Source organism: Falco naumanni, chromosome 6, assembly GCF_017639655.2.
Source record: "Falco naumanni isolate bFalNau1 chromosome 6, bFalNau1.pat, whole genome shotgun sequence".
Taxonomy (NCBI): Eukaryota; Metazoa; Chordata; class Aves; order Falconiformes; family Falconidae; genus Falco; species Falco naumanni.
The window spans coordinates 42,024,119-42,042,551 of NC_054059.1; the positions used below are offsets into that span (position 1 = coordinate 42,024,119).

At 47.0% G+C, this 18,433-nt stretch overlaps 1 protein-coding gene across 1 annotated transcript; it reads left to right on the forward strand.

Moving 5' to 3' along the window:
• Window positions 1–5,380: 5,380 nt before the first annotated feature.
• LOC121090620 (solute carrier family 22 member 2-like) lies at window positions 5,381–17,898 on the forward strand. The gene is made up of 10 exons (XM_040599329.1): window positions 5,381–5,791; window positions 7,312–7,415; window positions 10,714–10,868; window positions 11,686–11,854; window positions 12,682–12,796; window positions 13,335–13,441; window positions 13,601–13,815; window positions 15,741–15,849; window positions 16,610–16,722; window positions 17,699–17,898. Exons 1-10 carry the CDS (start codon window positions 5,381–5,383, stop codon window positions 17,896–17,898), a joined length of 1,698 nt encoding a protein of 565 aa, XP_040455263.1.
• Window positions 17,899–18,433: the final 535 nt, after the last annotated feature.

Here is an 18,433-nt window from a genome sequence, read left to right on the forward strand (position 1 = left end):
AACCCCAAGCACATTGCAGGGTGACCTTGCCATCTCCTTGGAAAGTCAGAGCAAAGCAGCAAGACCCCATGGACCATGTCACAGGTTCACAACAAGCCATGCTGCCCCAGGGCCGATAACCTTTCCCTCAGCAGCGTGAGCATCCCTCGTACCAGCCCAAGGAGCTCACGGACCCAAACGCCAGTGGTGTAGCTGCTCAGCAGGGCTCCCACCCTTGGCAAGAGGGAGGCAAAAGGCCACTCATGACTGCAGAAATGAAACGTTCAGAGAACAAACTCCAGCAACACGTCATGCTCTATGCCACAGCAAAAGCTGAGGAGTGAGTACTGTGCACTGAACTGTCATTGAGAGAGGTATTCCTAGGTTGCACAATACTAAGCTGGTAATTAGTGTTCAATGAGGAAATGAGCTCAAGCTGTGACTTTTGGCTCTAGACACAAATAATCAAAAACTGGAGGGTTTTGCCAAATACAGTATGATTATAATCTTAGTTGTAGTATGTGAGCCAACCATAAAGTACACTTTGTTTCTCTTGGTTATAAAATATGTTCTCATGATGCAAATAAATATCAAGTGCAAACACATGTTGTTTGATGTAACTTGAGCAGCCTGAAAACAAGGTGTGTAGGCTCCCTCTATAGTCAGCTCTTAGATATCGAGCCCTCGGTGCTGATCTGAAGAGCTGAGATCCCATGACATAAAGCACCAGTGGATCACAGACCCTTTGGCAGCCCAGGTTTCCTTAGACATTTTTGACAGGCACCTTTCCCCTGGCAGGATTCACATGAGATCAGGTGTTGTCTGGCCACCTGCAGTCAGCTCCATTGCAAGCTCTGCACTTTATGCTTTGATCAGTTTGTCAGAAATGTCCCCATGTGTCAACACCTTGTCCAGATTAACTGGAGCAGGTTGCTCCAGCTGCTCTGAACAGCTCTGGGTGCACAGATTTGCTATCAGTCACCCCTGTAGGCTGCTGCTGGATATGTGGTTATATATCTGGAGATACATGTTCATTCCCATTGACTGGACTGGCCTGGACAGCTGTAGACAGCTAGATCAGTCCAGATGCTCAGCTTTTACATGGATGGCATTAGCCCAGGTGAAACCCTACCAAAATCTGCAAGGTATCTGGTCTACCCCATCACCACAAGGGGGACATCCTGCCTCTTCCCCCTCCTTTCCAGCCTCCCTCTCCCAGCCATGTGGTCCTGCCCCTTCCTTTGTGCCGATTCTTCCTTACCCCTTCACTGACACCCTGCAACTCACTACTGCAGGATAAATCTACCCAGGTAATTGTTAGGATCAGCCACTGCCTGTTTAGTGAGTTGACTCAGTTTATGGAGTAGAGGACCAACAAGTGCCAGAACAGGCTGTAGGAAAGGGGATGGGGAGTGGGACCTTCACCACCAAGAAACTGGACTGGCTCAGCCCACCACATGTACATGCACCCCAGTGGGAGTGCAACTCCTTGTTTCTTCAGCGCTTCCAGTGATTTTCCACCACATTCCTCTGGACCTAGTATGGCCTGTTCATGATTGTGGGAGACAGCACCATGCTCAAAGCTCCCTGTTAAACATCTATGCTTCTGTTACACCCACAGAAAACAGAGCTATGACAAGGTCCATATACATAGGTGTTGCAACACTAACAAAACTTGCTGGCTGCAACAAGGCTTTTACCATCCCATACCAGGTTAACTCCAATAAGTAGTTCCCCTGCCTTGCCCCAGCACGGCCACCAACCTCCACAAGGTTTCAAAAGTTCATCTACTGTCCGTGCTGTTTCTTCATCCTCTTCAGGCCAGTCCACCCTGCTTCTTGCCCCTGTTGCATCTGGATTCTTCTTCTCCAGGCTCCTCTTCCAGCCAGCCTCTCCTTCTCCAGGCCTCCTTCTTCTCCCAGGGCCTCTCCTTGTCTCTCCTACATCCAGGGTGCTCTCTCTGCTTCCCTCAGGCCTCTCTTCATTCAGTGCTCCTTTTCCATACCTCTTAGAGCTATTTAACTACTTAACAGAACCAGCCACAGCTGCACCTTATCCACATCAGCCAACCCACTGTCACTGAAGGAAGCCCACAGCTGGATATTATCAATGTTAATTAACCTGCCTTCATTCCTCTGTAATTCCTCTACACATAGGTAAGCACTTAACCAAAATCATTGCTGAATGGCATGGATGAAAGAATGACTCACTAGAAGGGAGTCAATGCAGATGTCTATTCATGCAAGAAGGCTTGTAGGAGAACACTTCAGGAGGCACCTACTTGGAAACATCTGTCTGAGGCAACTCTAGTAAATCATTTTAGCCTAAACTCTTACAGACCTGAAAACCTGTATCTCTGAAGAGCTAGCCTGTTGGATCTCTCTGTCTCAGTTTCTAGGTCTTCAGGAGTGATTTCCTGAGAAGATGTTTTCATATCTTTGAATAAAGGCTATTGTTTGACAGCCAAGAGTTATATATACTATTATTGTTAGTATGCGTTGTTTTTATGGATGGATTAGATCTGTCTTTTATCTGTAACTTTTTTACAGCAGTGTTTTCGGTGTCACTTTGTTCTCATTTCACCCATCTCGGTAAGCATACATCTAAAGCTCAGGAAGGTCAGAGTACAGGACTACTCACCCCAGCTTTTGGAAGGCTGACAGCTTTTAAAGCAGGCATGGTAATGCTCCACTGCTGCAAACTGAAGGGATTACTGATTATACGCAGTAAACCTGTCAGAGCTGACACTGTTTCACAAACCTGCTATTGCAGGGCAACATGGGTCTCCTGCTGGAGGTACAGATGCCCTCTGCTAACAGAGGTGCTCCGGCTTTTTTTGCATTGCTATTCTAGCTGCCTTACACATTATATGCTGATTGATGTTGTGCTGCATCTGTGCTAGTAAATAAAATAGGCAGGCCCATTTTTTTAATCCTGGAGGCATGGGGTATGACATGGCTTACATCTGTATATACCATCCCCAGTCAAGGCGATCTTTTCCCTCCTGCCTACCAGAAACAGCCCGTCCAGCATCACCACTCCAAAGCTGCCTGGGTGTTGTGAGGACTGTGCTAACAGTTATCAGGCAAAACAGTACTAGGGAGGGTGGTAAAGGTTAAACCTTTATGTGTGTGGATATGGGATAGTGCTTGAGCCCACACACAGCCATGTTTAGTTTCTTTCTACAGATGTCACCCTGGCAAGCTGTCATGCTGCCTGCATTCACATGTGTGCAGATCCACCAGCAGGACCACATGCATGCTTACTCCCTGCTCTGTCCCCAGTGAAATGGAAAAAAAACCGCTGCAAAACATCATCAAGAGATCGCACAAATGCAATCAGGTATGTGCAGGAGACAAGAGTCACATGCCCTTATGTTGGTGGGGTGGACCATTCTGTTCCCCTGAGACTGATGTTGCTGTACACAGGAGGGAGTCAGGATATCCGCAGGCAGCTCAGATATCAATAACAAAAACCTCTGGACACCATGCAATTTGTGAAGCTAGTCAGTGGTTGCTCCCACTGTAGGACAATACTGTGTTTACTGGCAGTGCAAGAGAATATTCAAGCGACACTAGAGGTTTTCCAAAAGAAATAACATCAATCTGCCTCAAAAGCAGAGATAGAACCTTCTGCTGGCATAATGGGCATACGAACACAAAACTCGTATCAGTCTTTCTTCTGGCTCTCCCCAGTGTGAAACTACACCAGGCAGAACCAAGAAAGGGTGATTAAGTATATTTCCAGGATGCTTGATGCACTTCTTGTTGCATATGGCTAAGTTCTGGCTGACCCAGGTTTTAGCTGCTAACAAATGCATCGAATATGTGCTCCGCTGAGTAGCCTGTGTGCAGGCGGGTGCACGGTTTAAAAGCTGCTAGTGCAGTTAACTCCTTGAGCATTAACAGGGAGAATAGTCCATTCCCTGCTTCTGGTGTAAAACAGACCTGAACGGAGATAGGTAAACAGTTCAACTGTGAATGGTCAAAGGTCTGGTCTTTTCTTAGTTGTGAAAGACATTTATTGCAAAGTAGCAGTCCCATTTGTGATGCATGACAGTTCCTAGGCATGCAGGTTGTTGTAACTCAACAGGGCATGTTATTAATAGCCTTTTAAAACATCATGTTACTTATCACCTCTGTTTTCCTCCAAGGTTCATTGTTTAGTTTTGTGTTTCATAAAACCCAGCGAGGTCACCAAGTGCTCCTCAGGGGGGGAATTAACTCGATGAGAGCAGCCTGCTCAGGGATCCTCTTCAGAAGCACTAAACAAGCTACAAAGTCATTACAGTCTGACCTAGAAAGAAGGGTAAAAAAACATGTCTGCAAAAAATTTGCAGGCAGAAATCTTTGCCCATAGATGTTTTTTGTCCAGGTCCACACTTCTGATTTTCAGCTGCGCTGAACCTCATCCAGGCCTCCATCATCGCTTACATTAGTTGACACAAGCTAATTGTTTACAGGGCAGGCAAATGGGGAACAACATGAAAGAACCTTATGCAACTGCAGCTATGGGAACACAACATAAATCATCCCCCTCGGTAAAAGAGGCTGAGGATGTCTCCATTGCTTAAGCACACATTTACACATTAGCATTGTCCAAGAAATTCACACTAAATAGCTTTAAAGTATTCGTGAGATGGGGCTGTGGGTTACAGCAGCCTCTGCCCACTGCCTTCCCAGGGTGCAGGGCAGGAGGCAGAGGGCAGGGTGGGCACGCGAGAGCTGCTGGTGGGTCTCAGGGCCACTCCCAGCTCCTCAGGTGTGGGGCAGCCAAGTGTGAACCCCTGCAAGTTCGGTCTGGGCACCTCCGATTCAGAAGTGCCAACTCATACTGCAGTGGCCGGTCTGCATCCTATTTGGGGCATAACACTCTTCCTTAGCTATTAGGTGCCTAAAAGAAATCTGCCCTGTCGTGTCTTCTCTGGGTCGTCTTCTACACCCTCAAAATACCATGCAATCATCTACATCCAGTCTGAGTCTGAGTCTGAGGTTCTTCAGTTGCATATATATGAGGGAGAGGACAACATTTCTTTTGTAATATGTATGGCCTCTGAAAAGAGCAAACAAAGGAATTAGCACCTAGCCCATACTGTGCACTGGCAGGCTTTCGGTGACAGACTGAGATGGCCATAATCTAAGACATCAGCCCTGGTATTTCAAGGGTGTCATATAGAAAACTTAATCACAATGGAGGCCAAAACAGGAGAGCCCAAGTATGGTTAGAAATGACATTTTAGAAACAAAGGTTGCGATGCATGGCTTGACAATTGACAAAGGTAATTAATTATTTATTTGTGATTTCTGAGCACACACTTCAGCTGTTATTTAAGCATGCAGTGAGGGGCAAAGCCCTGGAAAGCAGCTGAGTTAGATATTTTAATGAGTTGCAACGTACAAAGATGCCAACCTTAGATGACATTTTAGAGCAGATTGGAGAATTTGACTTCTTTCAGAAACGAACTCTCTTTGTTGTATGCCTGCTCTCTGCTACCTTTGCTCCCATTTATGTGGGGATTTTTTTCCTGGGGTTCACCCCTGAGCACCATTGCCGCAGCCTCAGGGTGGCTGAGCTGAGCCAGCGCTGTGGCTGGAGCCTGGAGGAGCAGCTGAATCACACGGTTCCCGAGTGGGGCGGCCACGGGGGTGACTTCAGCAGCCGCTGCAGGAGGTACGAGGTGGACTGGAACGCAACTGGCATCAGCTGCACTGACCCCCTCGGCAGCCTCGTGGGCAACCAGAGCACCGTCCCCCTGGGTCCCTGCCGGGACGGCTGGGTCTATGACTCCCCAGGGACCACTCTCGTGACAGAGGTAAGACACAGCTCATCCAGCAAAATCACTCTTGCCTGCACAGCTGGGAACTAGAAGTTGTTGGGTTAGTATGCTAAGTAAGCAAAGTTTTCTTTTGGTGCGCAGTCTGAACCTCACTGCTAATAAATAGTGAATATCATGACTTACTAGGGACTTAGAGCAAAGATTCATATGGAGAAATAATGGGAAATGATTGCTTTTCTTGGGAAGCTAATGCTGCAAGCTTGTCATCAATCAGACAACAGCTATTCTCATAATTCCGTGTTTCAGTCACCAAGCTGAGGGTAGGACTCCACAGACCAAACCAAGGAACTGCACATTTGGGTGATAATCCACACAGAAACTCACTTACAATGAACAAGAAGCAGAGGATGGGGCTGCAGTTGTCAGATAATGAGGCAGCAGCAGCAGCAGCAGCGTTCTTTTCTTCCGACTTACAGTATAATCCAACAACCAGATAATTTAGAAAGTGAAAAACTGCACAAAGCAGTACTAACAGCCATGTAGAGACCTGAAGCATAGGAAGGAACCTCAAGAGAGATCTCTACTTCTACTGTCCCAAATCTCTAATAACTATAGCTAAACCATGCCTAGCAGATGTTTCTGTAACCTGTTCTTAAAAAACTCTGATGCTGGATGCTTCACAGCTTCCTTGGGCAAAGTATTCATATTCCTTTGCTTCACTATCATCACTGTTACAAAGCAACTCCTTCCCACCTTCCCTTGGGATAGATGGGTTAGGGCAGAGAAGAGCACTCCCAGCTGTCCTCTACATCAGCCTAGCCAGGGAAATGGATTCGAGCTGTTTGGTATGGCCCCAGCGAACTTGTCCAGGTTAGAAAAAGATGAAATAAGCAGCCAAGGACATTCATGCTTCCTTCTGGGCTGAAGTCTCATTACACCTGAATGAATATTTCCAGCAGCAGAGAAGTTAACGCCAGTTTGCCCTCCTCCTCTAGCTGGGTTCAGGTTGGTGACCTGTTAACTGTAAATCAAAAGCAAGTCACAGAGTACCAGCTCACTGCAGAGAAAAGTCAACCAAGCCCTGGGCGTTTTGCCAGTGCTAATGAGGAGTGGGACAGCCAGCTCTTGGCTCCCCTCCAGCAAGGCTCATGGCAGCCCCGACACCTCTCATGCCTGGCGATGCTTTTGTGCAGCGAGGTGATACATGGTTGGAGGCCTTGGCATCCAGGAAGGAAACCATGCTGCAAGTGTCCTCCAAATTTCAGGCAGATGGATGGGGAGGACAGGGCGAGATTATTCTCAACGCCTTAATTTGTTTGTTCAGAGTTTTTCTCCCTTTCTCACTCTTCTCATGTGTCATTGTGCAATCATTTTCCAGGGTGTAACTTTTCCACAAGTTTTGGACAAGTGTTTTGGACAAGATGTATTGCAGATGTCAGTTTAAGAGATTAAGGGGGTTCTTTTCTGGAGCCCGTTTTCTAGTTGTGTGTCATTGGTTTCCTTCCTCCTTGAACAGCCATGGTTTGCATTGAATGTTCCTGTGGTTGCCCTTGCAGTTTAACCTGGTGTGTGAGGACTCCTGGAAGCTGGACCTCTTCCAGTCATGTGTGAACGCCGGGTTTTTTATTGGTTCCGTGAGCATTGGCTACCTAGCAGACAGGTAAGCAGTATGTAGACGGGTGTGAGATGAACTGTTTTCTCTGGTTATCTGCTTTATGCATGTCGCTGAATAACTTCCATGATTCAAAGGGGAAATGAACGCAACTAAAACTTGATTAAAAAGGCCCATGTGTCACTTACAAAGGGGGTGGACAGTGGTTCCTAAGCCCCTGCTTTCAAAGACTGTTGTGACCCAAGAATCCATGGAAATGCCATAGTGTTTCTCCACTTTCATAGCTTCTCCGTGGCCGCATGGGGAATTTGTATATTCACGGATGAAGAGATTTTGGGTTTGTTCACAGTGGCAAACCGCAATGTGAGCTCAAAGTTTAAGATGAAACTTTAACTCACATGCGATCTGTTTGCCCATCTTTGTGATAAATTTGTTTCACATTAATTTTAACAGCATCCAGACGGCCATAAATCAGTTTCAAAATAGAATAGTTTTTCTCAGATACAGAAATAGAAGTTGCTCCTTCTGAAATTTTCTTTGGTTTCCCTTTTTCTAGTTGGCTCTCTATGTAGCCAGTTCTAGACCTTGTTGTCCCTCATCTCCTCTTTTCCACCACAAGTGTCATTGTGCCATGTATCTGCCCAGTAGTGTTATTTTTAGGTTAGACTCTAAACAAATTTAATGCTTTGTAGGTGATCTTCCTGGGCATGTTTACGAAATTACAGTAAAATTACAAGAGATCTGAGACTGGAATTTAAAGGGATGAGGGTAACACAGGATGAAGAATCCTTCTGTAGAGTCAGTCTGTCTTGGAGGAATGTCTTTTTTTTTCTGTATTCTCAGGACATCAGAGAGCACAATGAGCAATAGCCTTTTCCTCCCGTGCTGATCAATCCCCAGAATCATCTCTGTTGGACAGATACTGCCACCATTCCGTTCTTTTAACTTTCCCCCTCCTCCAAGGGGGAAGGTCTATGGGAAGGGGCACAGCTGTCCCTCATAGTAGTTTTGTAGTGTCACAAAATAAGGATGGGTCTGTGATTGTCTTGCTGGTCCCTGCTCCCATGTTTCATTGCGGGCAAACACATCATCAGTTAGGTTGTGTACACCACCTTTGTGTACACGTAAGTAGCTACCAGGGTCCTAGCTAATGCCAGCCTGTCCCTCCGTGTGGACAAACCTGCTTGTCAAGAAGGTCACCTTTGCACAGATTGGACAGACCACTTTCCGGTCCTCAGTAAACCATTACCTTACTACCAGTGAACCAGATCATGTTTATTTCAGGTGTTCTGCTTAAATGGATTTTACATCAGAAGATACTGATTTATCACAGTAACTCATCCTGGTCACATCTTGTGTGTGGCTACAGCTTTGGCATAAGGTTCTCTTGGATGAAAGATATCAAATGACTACAGGAGTACTGCAAAGATCCTACATCCAGTCTTCAGTATGGGGCTGGAGTCCCCTGTCTGATTCGAAAGACAAAGGTTGACACACACCAATTTTTGCTTTTCTTCACATACATTTGGAAGGATCTCGGTTTCTTTTTCATCTTGGAAATGTATGTCACACACACACACACACCCCATCCTCTCTTTCCCTTAAATCCAAATTCCTGTCTTCTGGCCAATCATCTAGTGAATTAGAAAGCATTCCATCCTTTTTCCGAGAACTGACACTCAGATAACAACGCACAGCTGATGGAAGCAAAGGAGGGGATATGTAGCAGCTGCTCATCCAGGCATGACAGGACATGGAGCAGCAGTAAGCAGATCCCGCGACCAGCAGAGGTGCCACTCTTCAGATCACCTTTTCAGCACAGAGGTGGATTAAGCAATCATGTTCCCTAGCAAAGGCATTTCTTGGCAGTGTATGGCTGTGCGAACCAATAGAAACCGGAGCTCCCATCCCTCAGCCGTTTATATCTGAAATGCTCTCTGTGTCAAAATACTGAAGGATCTTTTTACCATGGCTTATTATCAAGCAAAAGTATGAAAAGACACGAGGGAGTAGGATATCACTGCTGCCAAGATAAAGCACATGCATGTCATAGTGTCGAGGGGTTTTTCTACTGCTCTGCTCACTGCTGTCCTGCCCCAGTTCACCGTGGTCCCTCCGCTGCAAGCATTCAAGAGCGATACAAAATCCCATACCGAGCAAGTGTTATTCTTAGGGCAAAAACAAACAAAGAGCTCTCAAATTTAGGAGAGGGACTGGGGAAAATCCTCATGAATTTTGTGTTTCCTGGATTCGAGGTATTCATCTTCTTCTTGTCAGACAGCCTGAGTGCAGCTGGAGTGCTGGTTTTCCTCTGCATGAGATTGCTGCAAACTGCTGTACTCAGGACACCTCCTGAAAACGTTTCAGGTGCTTCAGGGAAGGTTTCATAAGCTTTGCAAATGTGCTTCTCTCTGAGGGATTAGACCTACTCGTCTACTTGATTGGTCTCGGGGCACACATCCAGATGCTGACTTTGACATTCAAGGGCCATAGGTGTCTTGGAAATTGGCAGTCCTGTGCCCCTAGGGAGCTCCCGGGGCCAGTGCTAACATGCAGCATTGCACCTCTCCCATTCAGAGCTGGGGCACTGGGAAAGGACCTTTGCTGGAGAGGACTCTGCTCGTGGTCTGACAAGGTTCTCTTGAGCTGGACTTCAAGACAAGTCAAAAACATCTGTATGTCAGGGTCCTGACAGAAGGAAAGTTTGAGCGATGGGATCTGCTGATGTTATTGTGGAGAACAGAACATTTATTTTGGCTGGCATTTATTATCATGCTATTTTTGTTAGTGGACATCCACTGGTTTAATGTTTTTTATAAATCATACTTCTAACAATATATATCTCTGTCAGATAGAAAACAAATGCCCTTCCAGCGTTCCAGTAAGCTTGTTTCTTTTGGAAACAATTTATTTCCATCAGTGAGTCACGGTGATACAAGGAATGACAAATAACAGGGATGTACAAAACCCTCTTCAAGAGCTCAATAGTCAGCCAAGATTAATGAGAAAATAGGTAAAGATCACAGTTATTGAACAAGGTCCCCACTAAAAAGCTATGAAAGCTTTGACAGATGGGCTGAAGAGCCATATCAGAGCATTTCTTGAACTCATCAGCTAAGTCATTATCCAGAAGTGAACAATAACCTGAAAACAGGACAGGAGAGTCCCCTGGGCTTCCATTGAGATGAAAAATGTTGCAAAGGGAAGAGCAGGTACAGAGTCCTACTCAAAACAAACAGAATAAGGTGACAGGGAACACCTCCAGCCTCTTCAAACCCTTTGCTCTGCCACCATGCCCTGCCAGCAGCTGAGCCTCTTTCTTCTCTTTTCTGCTCTCCCTCTGCAGGTTTGGCCGCAAGCTCTGCCTCCTGGTCACAGTCTTCATCAACGCGGTCTCAGGGGTTCTGATGGCCTCTGCACCCAGCTACAGCTGGGCAGTGATCTTCCGCCTGGTACAGGGGCTCGTCAGCAAGGCGGGCTGGCTGACTGGCTACGTCCTCAGTTACGGCAGCTTGCAATTACATTTTGGGGGGAGGAACCCCCTGTCTAGCAGCAGGGCTGACCCCCACTGGTGCCATCCAATTTTTAAGGAATTGCATGGAACGATAGCAGGGACACTGCTATTTACTGCCAAACAGCACCTCTTTACTTGAATCCAGGTGTTTAAGACCCAAGCTTGCACCTGCTTGTAAACATAAAGGGAATAATTAGGAGGCAGCTCTGAAAACTAGGGAATGTTCATGCCTGGAGAAGCGTGTGCCAAAATGAAGGACAAGGTCTAGAGACAAGAACTAACTGAAAGCACCACGAAGATGTATAATGCTTTTCCAGGAAAGGCAGCAAGCAGGGAGATGAGGGCTAACACTTGTGTTTGACAGCTTGGGTGCCAAAACAGTTTTTGCTGTGCTGTTTCAGGTGCTTGGAGGGCAGGGAGGCTCTGTTCCCAAGCCGTAAGCGAGGAGGGAGATGGAGGCAAGCAAATTCCAGCTGTCTATTTTATTTTCCCATTTTAGTTCTTAGGTAGGAGTCGGAAGAAGAAAGCACCCTTTGGCTCGCATCGATGGGTGGGGGCCTGACACCCTTGAAGGCAAGGGTAAAGTCTCCAGCTGACCAGTGGAAGAGGAATGGTGGAGACTTGCCCTGTAATTTACACCAGGGACCCAAAAGTGCTCCGCTTTCCTATCTAAACCCACGCCTGCATGCCGTGACGCAAGGGCACAGATAAGCACAGAGCTCCATGTGGTTTTAGCTGGCAGGAGTTACATTCCCCCAGCTCTCCAAACCAATTTATTTTTGCTCATACAACTGACCTTTGCAGTTGCAGAATTTGTTGGCCCAAACTACCGGAGGGCAGCGGGCATCACTTACCAGCTTGCCTTCACGCTGGGACTCCTCATCCTCACCGCCCTGGCTTACGCGCTTCCACACTGGAGGTGGCTCCAGCTCACAGTCACACTGCCCAATTTCTTCTTCTTGCTCTATTATTGGTAAGTGCCCGCTCCTACAGCTCCCAGCAACACCAAGTCACATCGATAAAACCAGGGGACTGAAGCTGAGAGCTGAAGCTTCTCTGTAGGGATTGGCCATAGTGCTACATGTAGGATTTCCAAGACAACATCAGATGAGATCTGGCATTTTTCTTGCCCATGGGTTTAGTCTGAATCACCTAAGAGCAAGATTACCTGCAACACATTGCAATGCTTCTGTGTTTAGAGTCCTTGCCACCCATTAAAAGATAAGAAGTCATTATTTCTTGAACAGTATGTGAGCTGCTGTGAGAAGTGAGTTTTTCTAATCATCGATTAAAATTGTTTGGGTTTTTTAATGCAATCAACAGGATTTTGTTGACTATTTATAAAACAAATGAGTAAAAATGCTCCCTAGAAAATTCTGTAACTACATCAGGGAACAGATTTGGGAGGGTTTTTTCCTTTGGTTTTTTTATGAAAGGTTATTTTTAACATGGAAGATCAGGTTTACAGCTGTTCTTCTTTATACCCACAGATTATTAGTCATTTCTAAAACATGTCAAAAGAATTTTATCAGAGTAATATTTCCAAACTATAATAAACTGGGTTTAGCCTTAAATATATATATATATATATTAAAAATCAGGCTGTGTTGTCACTTAAGTGGAGCACAAATCCGAGTGCAAGCAGTGACAGCCACAGCTACCACTGAGTTCCGTACAACCCATGGATATTCAGTACACCTTAGGATCCTAGCCTGAGAAACTCGATTCGGTTTTCATTTTCTGTGTACCACTGACATACATTTTCTTTCCCTGTAGCTGTCATGCTTATATGTGTTGCAGGTGTCTGCCCGAGTCTCCCAGGTGGCTAATAGCTCAAAAGCAAAATGACAAAGCTATGGAAGTTATTAAACACATCGCCAAGGGAAATAAGAAGAAGTTACCTCTCTCTTTCCAGGTGACTGCACTGCATTTGCTGCATGTGTGCAAACAATGTTTTGGGTTTAGGACTGTTTTGTGTTTAGAGTAGGGAGCAGCTTGGTGACAAAAAGCACTTCAGTTCCCTAAAGCAAAGGCAAGTGAGTTTTCTTCAGTTTGACTGCCTAGAACCCTCACAGAGTGTATTTGGGAAAAGAGGCTCGCAAAAACAGCCAGAAGACAAGAAAAACTCTTCCTTTAAGTATCAATCAAAAATAAACTCACCAAATCTTATGACTAAAAATCCCAGAACACCTTTACTCATTATTTGTTACATGCTGCTCCATACCATGCAATAGCCTCATACACATGGCTACACAGATATGAAGACTGGTTAGATAAATTTTCGTGCTTCCTTTTCTCAAAACACTCTGGAGAAGCTATTTTGCCCCCAGTCACTTAACTGGCAAATGAAAACCCCCATCCTCCCATTAATCCAGAAGAAAATATGCATTGTAGTGCTTCCCACCCTCTCCCCTGCCTACTGTAATCTCTTGTTCTGTCACTTGTGCTCCCAGAATCTCAGCTCCGAAGATGAAGATGGAGAAAAGCCAAAACCTTCATTTATAGACCTGGTCAGGACACCTCAGATCAGAAAACACACGTTTATTTTGATGTACAGTTGGTAAGGGAAGGCTTTTGCAGCCCAAATGGAGGTGTGTGATTTGGTGCCCTAAATCGTCAACAATGATGTAAGCCTGTTTTGCTCCTAACGAACTGCAAATCTCAGCTCTTTGCATAAAACAAAGGGTTTGACTTCATTCACATCCTGTTCTCTACCCAGGTTCACAAGCTCCGTCCTCTACCAGGGGCTCATCATGCACATGGGAATAGCCGCTGGGAACATGTACCTGGATTTCCTCTATTCTGCTCTCGTCGAGTTCCCAGCTGCCTTCATCCTCATGCTGACACTGGATTGTGTTGGCCATCGCTACCCCTGGGCTGTGGCAAACGTGATGGCAGGTGGTGCTTGCCTCATCACAGCGTTAGTCCCAGACAGTGAGTCACGCAAACCTCCTCCATCAATGAATTCTCTCCCTGTCTCTTGGTTATTGCCCTGGAAAATAGAAAACAATGCTTGCTAACCTGGCCCATGTCAGTACTGTGTTCCAATGAAGGCAAAACCATAAAAGCTAATTTACGTCCCACCATCAGCATTTATACCAGTTAACGAGAGGCTGGAGAAATGGGGTGAACTAAATTTCTGAAATGGCATCAAATTAGATGGCAGGTCTGCATGTGCTAGATCATGAAGCATGCTGTGTTAAGTCCCCAATTTTTGTCTGGCCTAAAATTTGGATTTGAATGCACACTTCAGCGTTTTCACCCAAAACTCCCATGTTTTCTGTTTCTAAAAAGGAAAAACGTATGGGCGCGCACATACACTTAAACACCATATGGGTACAGTAAGTGCTTTCTGCCATCCACAGTGCTGCGGGCATGAATGTAGGATGTTGAGCAACCACAGTGACAGAAACTTTGCTTTTGTTTATCTAAGGGTTCACTCCAAGGCCACAGTCTCAAAGCAATGTGTCCCTTAAGGGCCACTGAATGAAACATCTTACCTTTTTCTTTATGGCATACAGCTAGACTGGAACTACAGACATAGAAGTGCCAAACAGCTGTCAGTCATGTGGGACAAGGACAAAGGACAAAGCCACAAAATGTTATGGAAAAATGTCATAGGGAAAAAACCCAAGGTGTCCAGACAATGGAAACTTATTTTAATGGGCAACTGGGGAGTGCAGGGGCTGTGCAAGGACTACGCTGGGCTTTGCTGGGGGAGCCCAGGGGTGGGAGTCCTGTGGCCCCACAGCTGCTGCCTGTGCCAGGGCAAAGGGAGCGGCAGTGCCCGGGTGAGCACCTTGCCCCAGGGACAGGTATGGCCAGTGAGGATGCTGCTGCCAGCCTGGCTCAGCCATGCCAGCAGGCTTGGCAGCAGCAGCCACCAGCAAAGACCCCAGCCTTCCCGGCTTGCTTGCCCGCGGCAGCACCACCAGCCCTGAGCTGAGCCACCTTCAAAGCCCATAGCCCCAAGTCTGACCCTGCAGAACAGGCTTGTTTTACACCCAGGCAGGCCCTGCGGGGGTGATGGGGTGAGCAGAGCCCCAGCAGGGAGGCAGGGACCGGCCCAGGCACCTACAGCTGCAATTGCTGCAAACCACAGGCAGCAGTGCCTGGCGTCTCGGCTCTGGAGGCGCTTTGTTGGCAGGGCTTGCCAGCAGCTATGGGCCAGTAAAATACTGCCCTGGGCTTGATGCGTCCCTCAGCTGCTAAATGAGGGAGAAACTCCATGCCCCAAGTATGCTAATAGTTGAAACATCTGAAGCCACCATCCAGGGTCCGTTTGGGGTCTACAAGCCCATGTGGCACACAGGTATCTTAGACTGATTCTGACTTCAGGGCTGGGATATTCATTTATTTGCAGCTGACAGCTATAGCCCCAGGTGTGAAAGCAATTGTAAAGCACACACTGGGAGACAGGGAAGCAAAACAAACTTGTCCCAGCCTGAAAGCAATCCGAAGCCTCTGTGCAAAAGTATGGAGTATCTTGCTGGTAGCAGACTTCAACTACCAAACAATACAGTTGCCCTCTTTAGTTTTATTGCAAGCAAGAAATGGTGTCTTGTGTAAACTTTTGGTTAATGCACTGGATAACCCAAACTACTTTGTATCATTGACTTCTCTCTGTGACAGAAAACTAGCAAAGTCAAGTCTTGGTTATTTGACTGAGTCACAAGACAATTGCATTATAAATTCTTTATTGAGTGAAACAGAACATCATCATGTACTGTCCACTTGAGCTTTCATGATAGCAAACTTACTGTTTCCTTAAATTAAATATTTAATGCTGCTTTATGTCAAGAGCAGAAAAAACCCCGCAGTTTTGTATTCCAACCTTAACGAGCACAATGTCTTTACAGCTCTTTATTGGCTTAAAATGACAGCAGCTTGCTTGGGCAGGATGGGAATTACCATGTGCTATGAAATTATTTGCTTGGTAAATCCTGAGCTGTATCCAACATTTCTCAGGTAAGTGCACCATCTTCTGTTGGCTGGTAAAAGCACGGGGTGTTTCTCTGGGAAAGACTGCAAGAGGCCAGCTCCAGGCTGTGGATGCAGCTGAGGAGCCTGTGGCTCGTGCACTGACCTGCAAAAAGAGTTCGCGTGTATAAAACACACCTTGCAAAGGAGGAGAGCTGCTGGGTGGTACAGCAGAAACTCACCACCTTCCCTAGCCAAAGCCCCTTCCCTGCTTCTGAGCCCAGCACTGAGGCAGGAGGTTTCTGAGGGGATGTGTGAGAAACCTTCCCAAACACCCTCCAGGCTTCCCTTCCAGTGCAGTTCAGTGAACCAGGAGAAGTCAAATGCTCGTTCACACCTCTGCTCCAATATAGGGCTAGTCTTCATGTCTTGTCTCATCTAACTTGCTCCTTTCCTCACCCATTTCACCTTGTCATATCTCTCCATGGGAGAATGCTCTACCTGTGCTCTCTTTTGACTGTGTTCACCACGATGGGGGCCAGGCCTTTCTAAGCACCTTCCTAAGCCCCAGGAGGTTACCTGTCTTCTCCTCCCTGAGACCCACAGCACATCCCTCCTCCCACCAGCTGCAAATTCGCTTGGACAGGGCACTGACCCACTCAACCTGGCAGCAGGGCTGGGCAAACCTTTTGTGCGTCCTGCCGTGGCACTGGGGTGCAGAGCTGGACGAGGCACTCCCAGGCGTGGTCAGTGACGTGTGTGCACACGTGCGTACATGTGTGTGCGCATGTGTGCATGTGCTTTGCAGGAACCTGGGAGTCCTCGTCTGCTCATCCATGTGCGACCTCGGTGGGATAGTAACACCCTTCCTTGTGTACAGGCTAGCAGAGCTCTGGCACGAACTGCCCCTGGTCATCTTTGGTAAGAGAGCTGCAAGACAGGTCGGCTGGCCACAGCCTAGATGCGTGAGTTTTGTGATCTGCTTCCCACCTTTAAAAAAAGAAATGTGGAGAGCTGTATATACATGTGCACACACGTGTAAGGTACATCTTGGTAGGTCTGTTTCATCTGGAAGTTGGAGCAAGGTCACCCCTTAGCCCTATCTGCAGTGAAGGGGATCCCATGGTTTCGGGACAGCTCTTTAAAGCTTTGTCTTCCTCCTGCGGAGCTCTTCCCAAGGCAGGAATGTCTTTGGGTTCTGCTGCTCTCATCCACAGTGTGGTCACAGGACCTGCAGTGCGAGCAGGATGGCCTCTTGTCTCCCTACACAAAAGTCACTCTCCACCTCTTGCTGGCACCTCAGGGGGCCCAGCGTGTTGAGGATCCCATGGCAATTTAGGATGGCAAAGCAGCAGAACAGCCTGTTAAGGCTGCTATCCTAAAATAAAAGGCTGCCTTGAATGTCTGCTGCTGCACGGGTTCAAATCGTGTGCCTGCATGCACCGTCTGCCCTGAGCATGGTCATAGGAGGATCCAAAACTAGTCAGAAGGTGAAACTGGCCAGGTGGGCTGGTAGCAGCCTGTTGTGTATGTCCTAATCCAGGCAAAAGTGGGGATGACAGCTAGCTAGCATCACCCCGATCCCGTGACAGCTAGGCAACCAGAGCCAAAACCTGTATCCTTTGCATTGCGTGCACAAAGCAAGGGAGCCAGACCAGCCCTGAGTCTAGGGCCCAGGATTGCTTTCCAGGCCTCAGATGCACCTCAGAATTGTCAGCAATTACTCTGAAAAATGAGAATCGTGTAGATGAAAAGCCAAGAGTTATTACCACTTTGAGGAGTCCTTATTCAATCATCGAGGCAGCTGTGTCTCACTGGGAATTAGTGACCTGGAATTAAACTCAGGTATGACCATTGCATTGCCTTTGTGATCCTGAGCCTTGCTCTGTGTTGGCAGCTGTGATTGCTTTAATCGATGGCTGTTTGGTTTTGCTCCTACCTGAGACGAAGGGAAAGACTCTGCCTGAGACCATTGAAGATGCTGAAAATCTGCACAGGTATGGTAGCAATAAGTATCCTTCTGCAGAGCAGAGCAACTCCACTTTACATCTGCAAAATCTGCTAAAAAAACCCCCAACATTTATTATACATCTCTGAGGACCTGTTGGGTTTTGTTGTAGACATATACAGTGGATGGCTGGTGGGTAAGACCTCCAGGAGCAATATCAGGCTCTGGGCTCTCCTGTGTGATCTGACAGGAATCCACTAACACCTTAGTGGGAGCCAAACAGTAAGAGAAAGTGTGGAGGATGGTTTCATGGGCCATCTGAAAAGCATCGATCTGGGCTTCAGTCGCTCCTTAGGCAGCACACACAGCCAGTCTGCCCTGAGAGGTGTCCGTCAGCATGAGGAAACGTGTCCTCCCTGCCATGGCCAGCCACTGCCAGCGGCTGAAGGCGGCTTTCAATCAGGAGAACACCCTGGCATGTTCTTTCATGAGGCTTTCAGCAGCTCATTCAGCCGTCCTACGTGCTCAGGGAAGGTGAGGCAGATGGGTGAAGGCACGGCTCCCCAGGGAAGAGCAAGCCGGTTGGCGGCATGGAAACCCTACTTGAGCTGCCTGTCATACCTGTGGGAAGTAAAGCCAGGAAACACAAACCTTGGTCATACCATCCTCCCGAAAACTTAGCAG

Bases quoted from the DNA above. Each gene is read 5' to 3' on its own strand.
- LOC121090620 (XM_040599329.1), top strand. From the start codon at position 5,381: ATGCCAACCTTAGATGACATTTTAGAGCAGATTGGAGAATTTGACTTC. The intron at 5,792-7,311 runs GTAAGACACAGC...TTGCCCTTGCAG, and splicing joins GGACCACTCTCGTGACAGAG to TTTAACCTGGTGTGTGAGGA. The intron at 11,855-12,681 runs GTAAGTGCCCGC...TATGTGTTGCAG, and splicing joins TTCTTCTTGCTCTATTATTG to GTGTCTGCCCGAGTCTCCCA.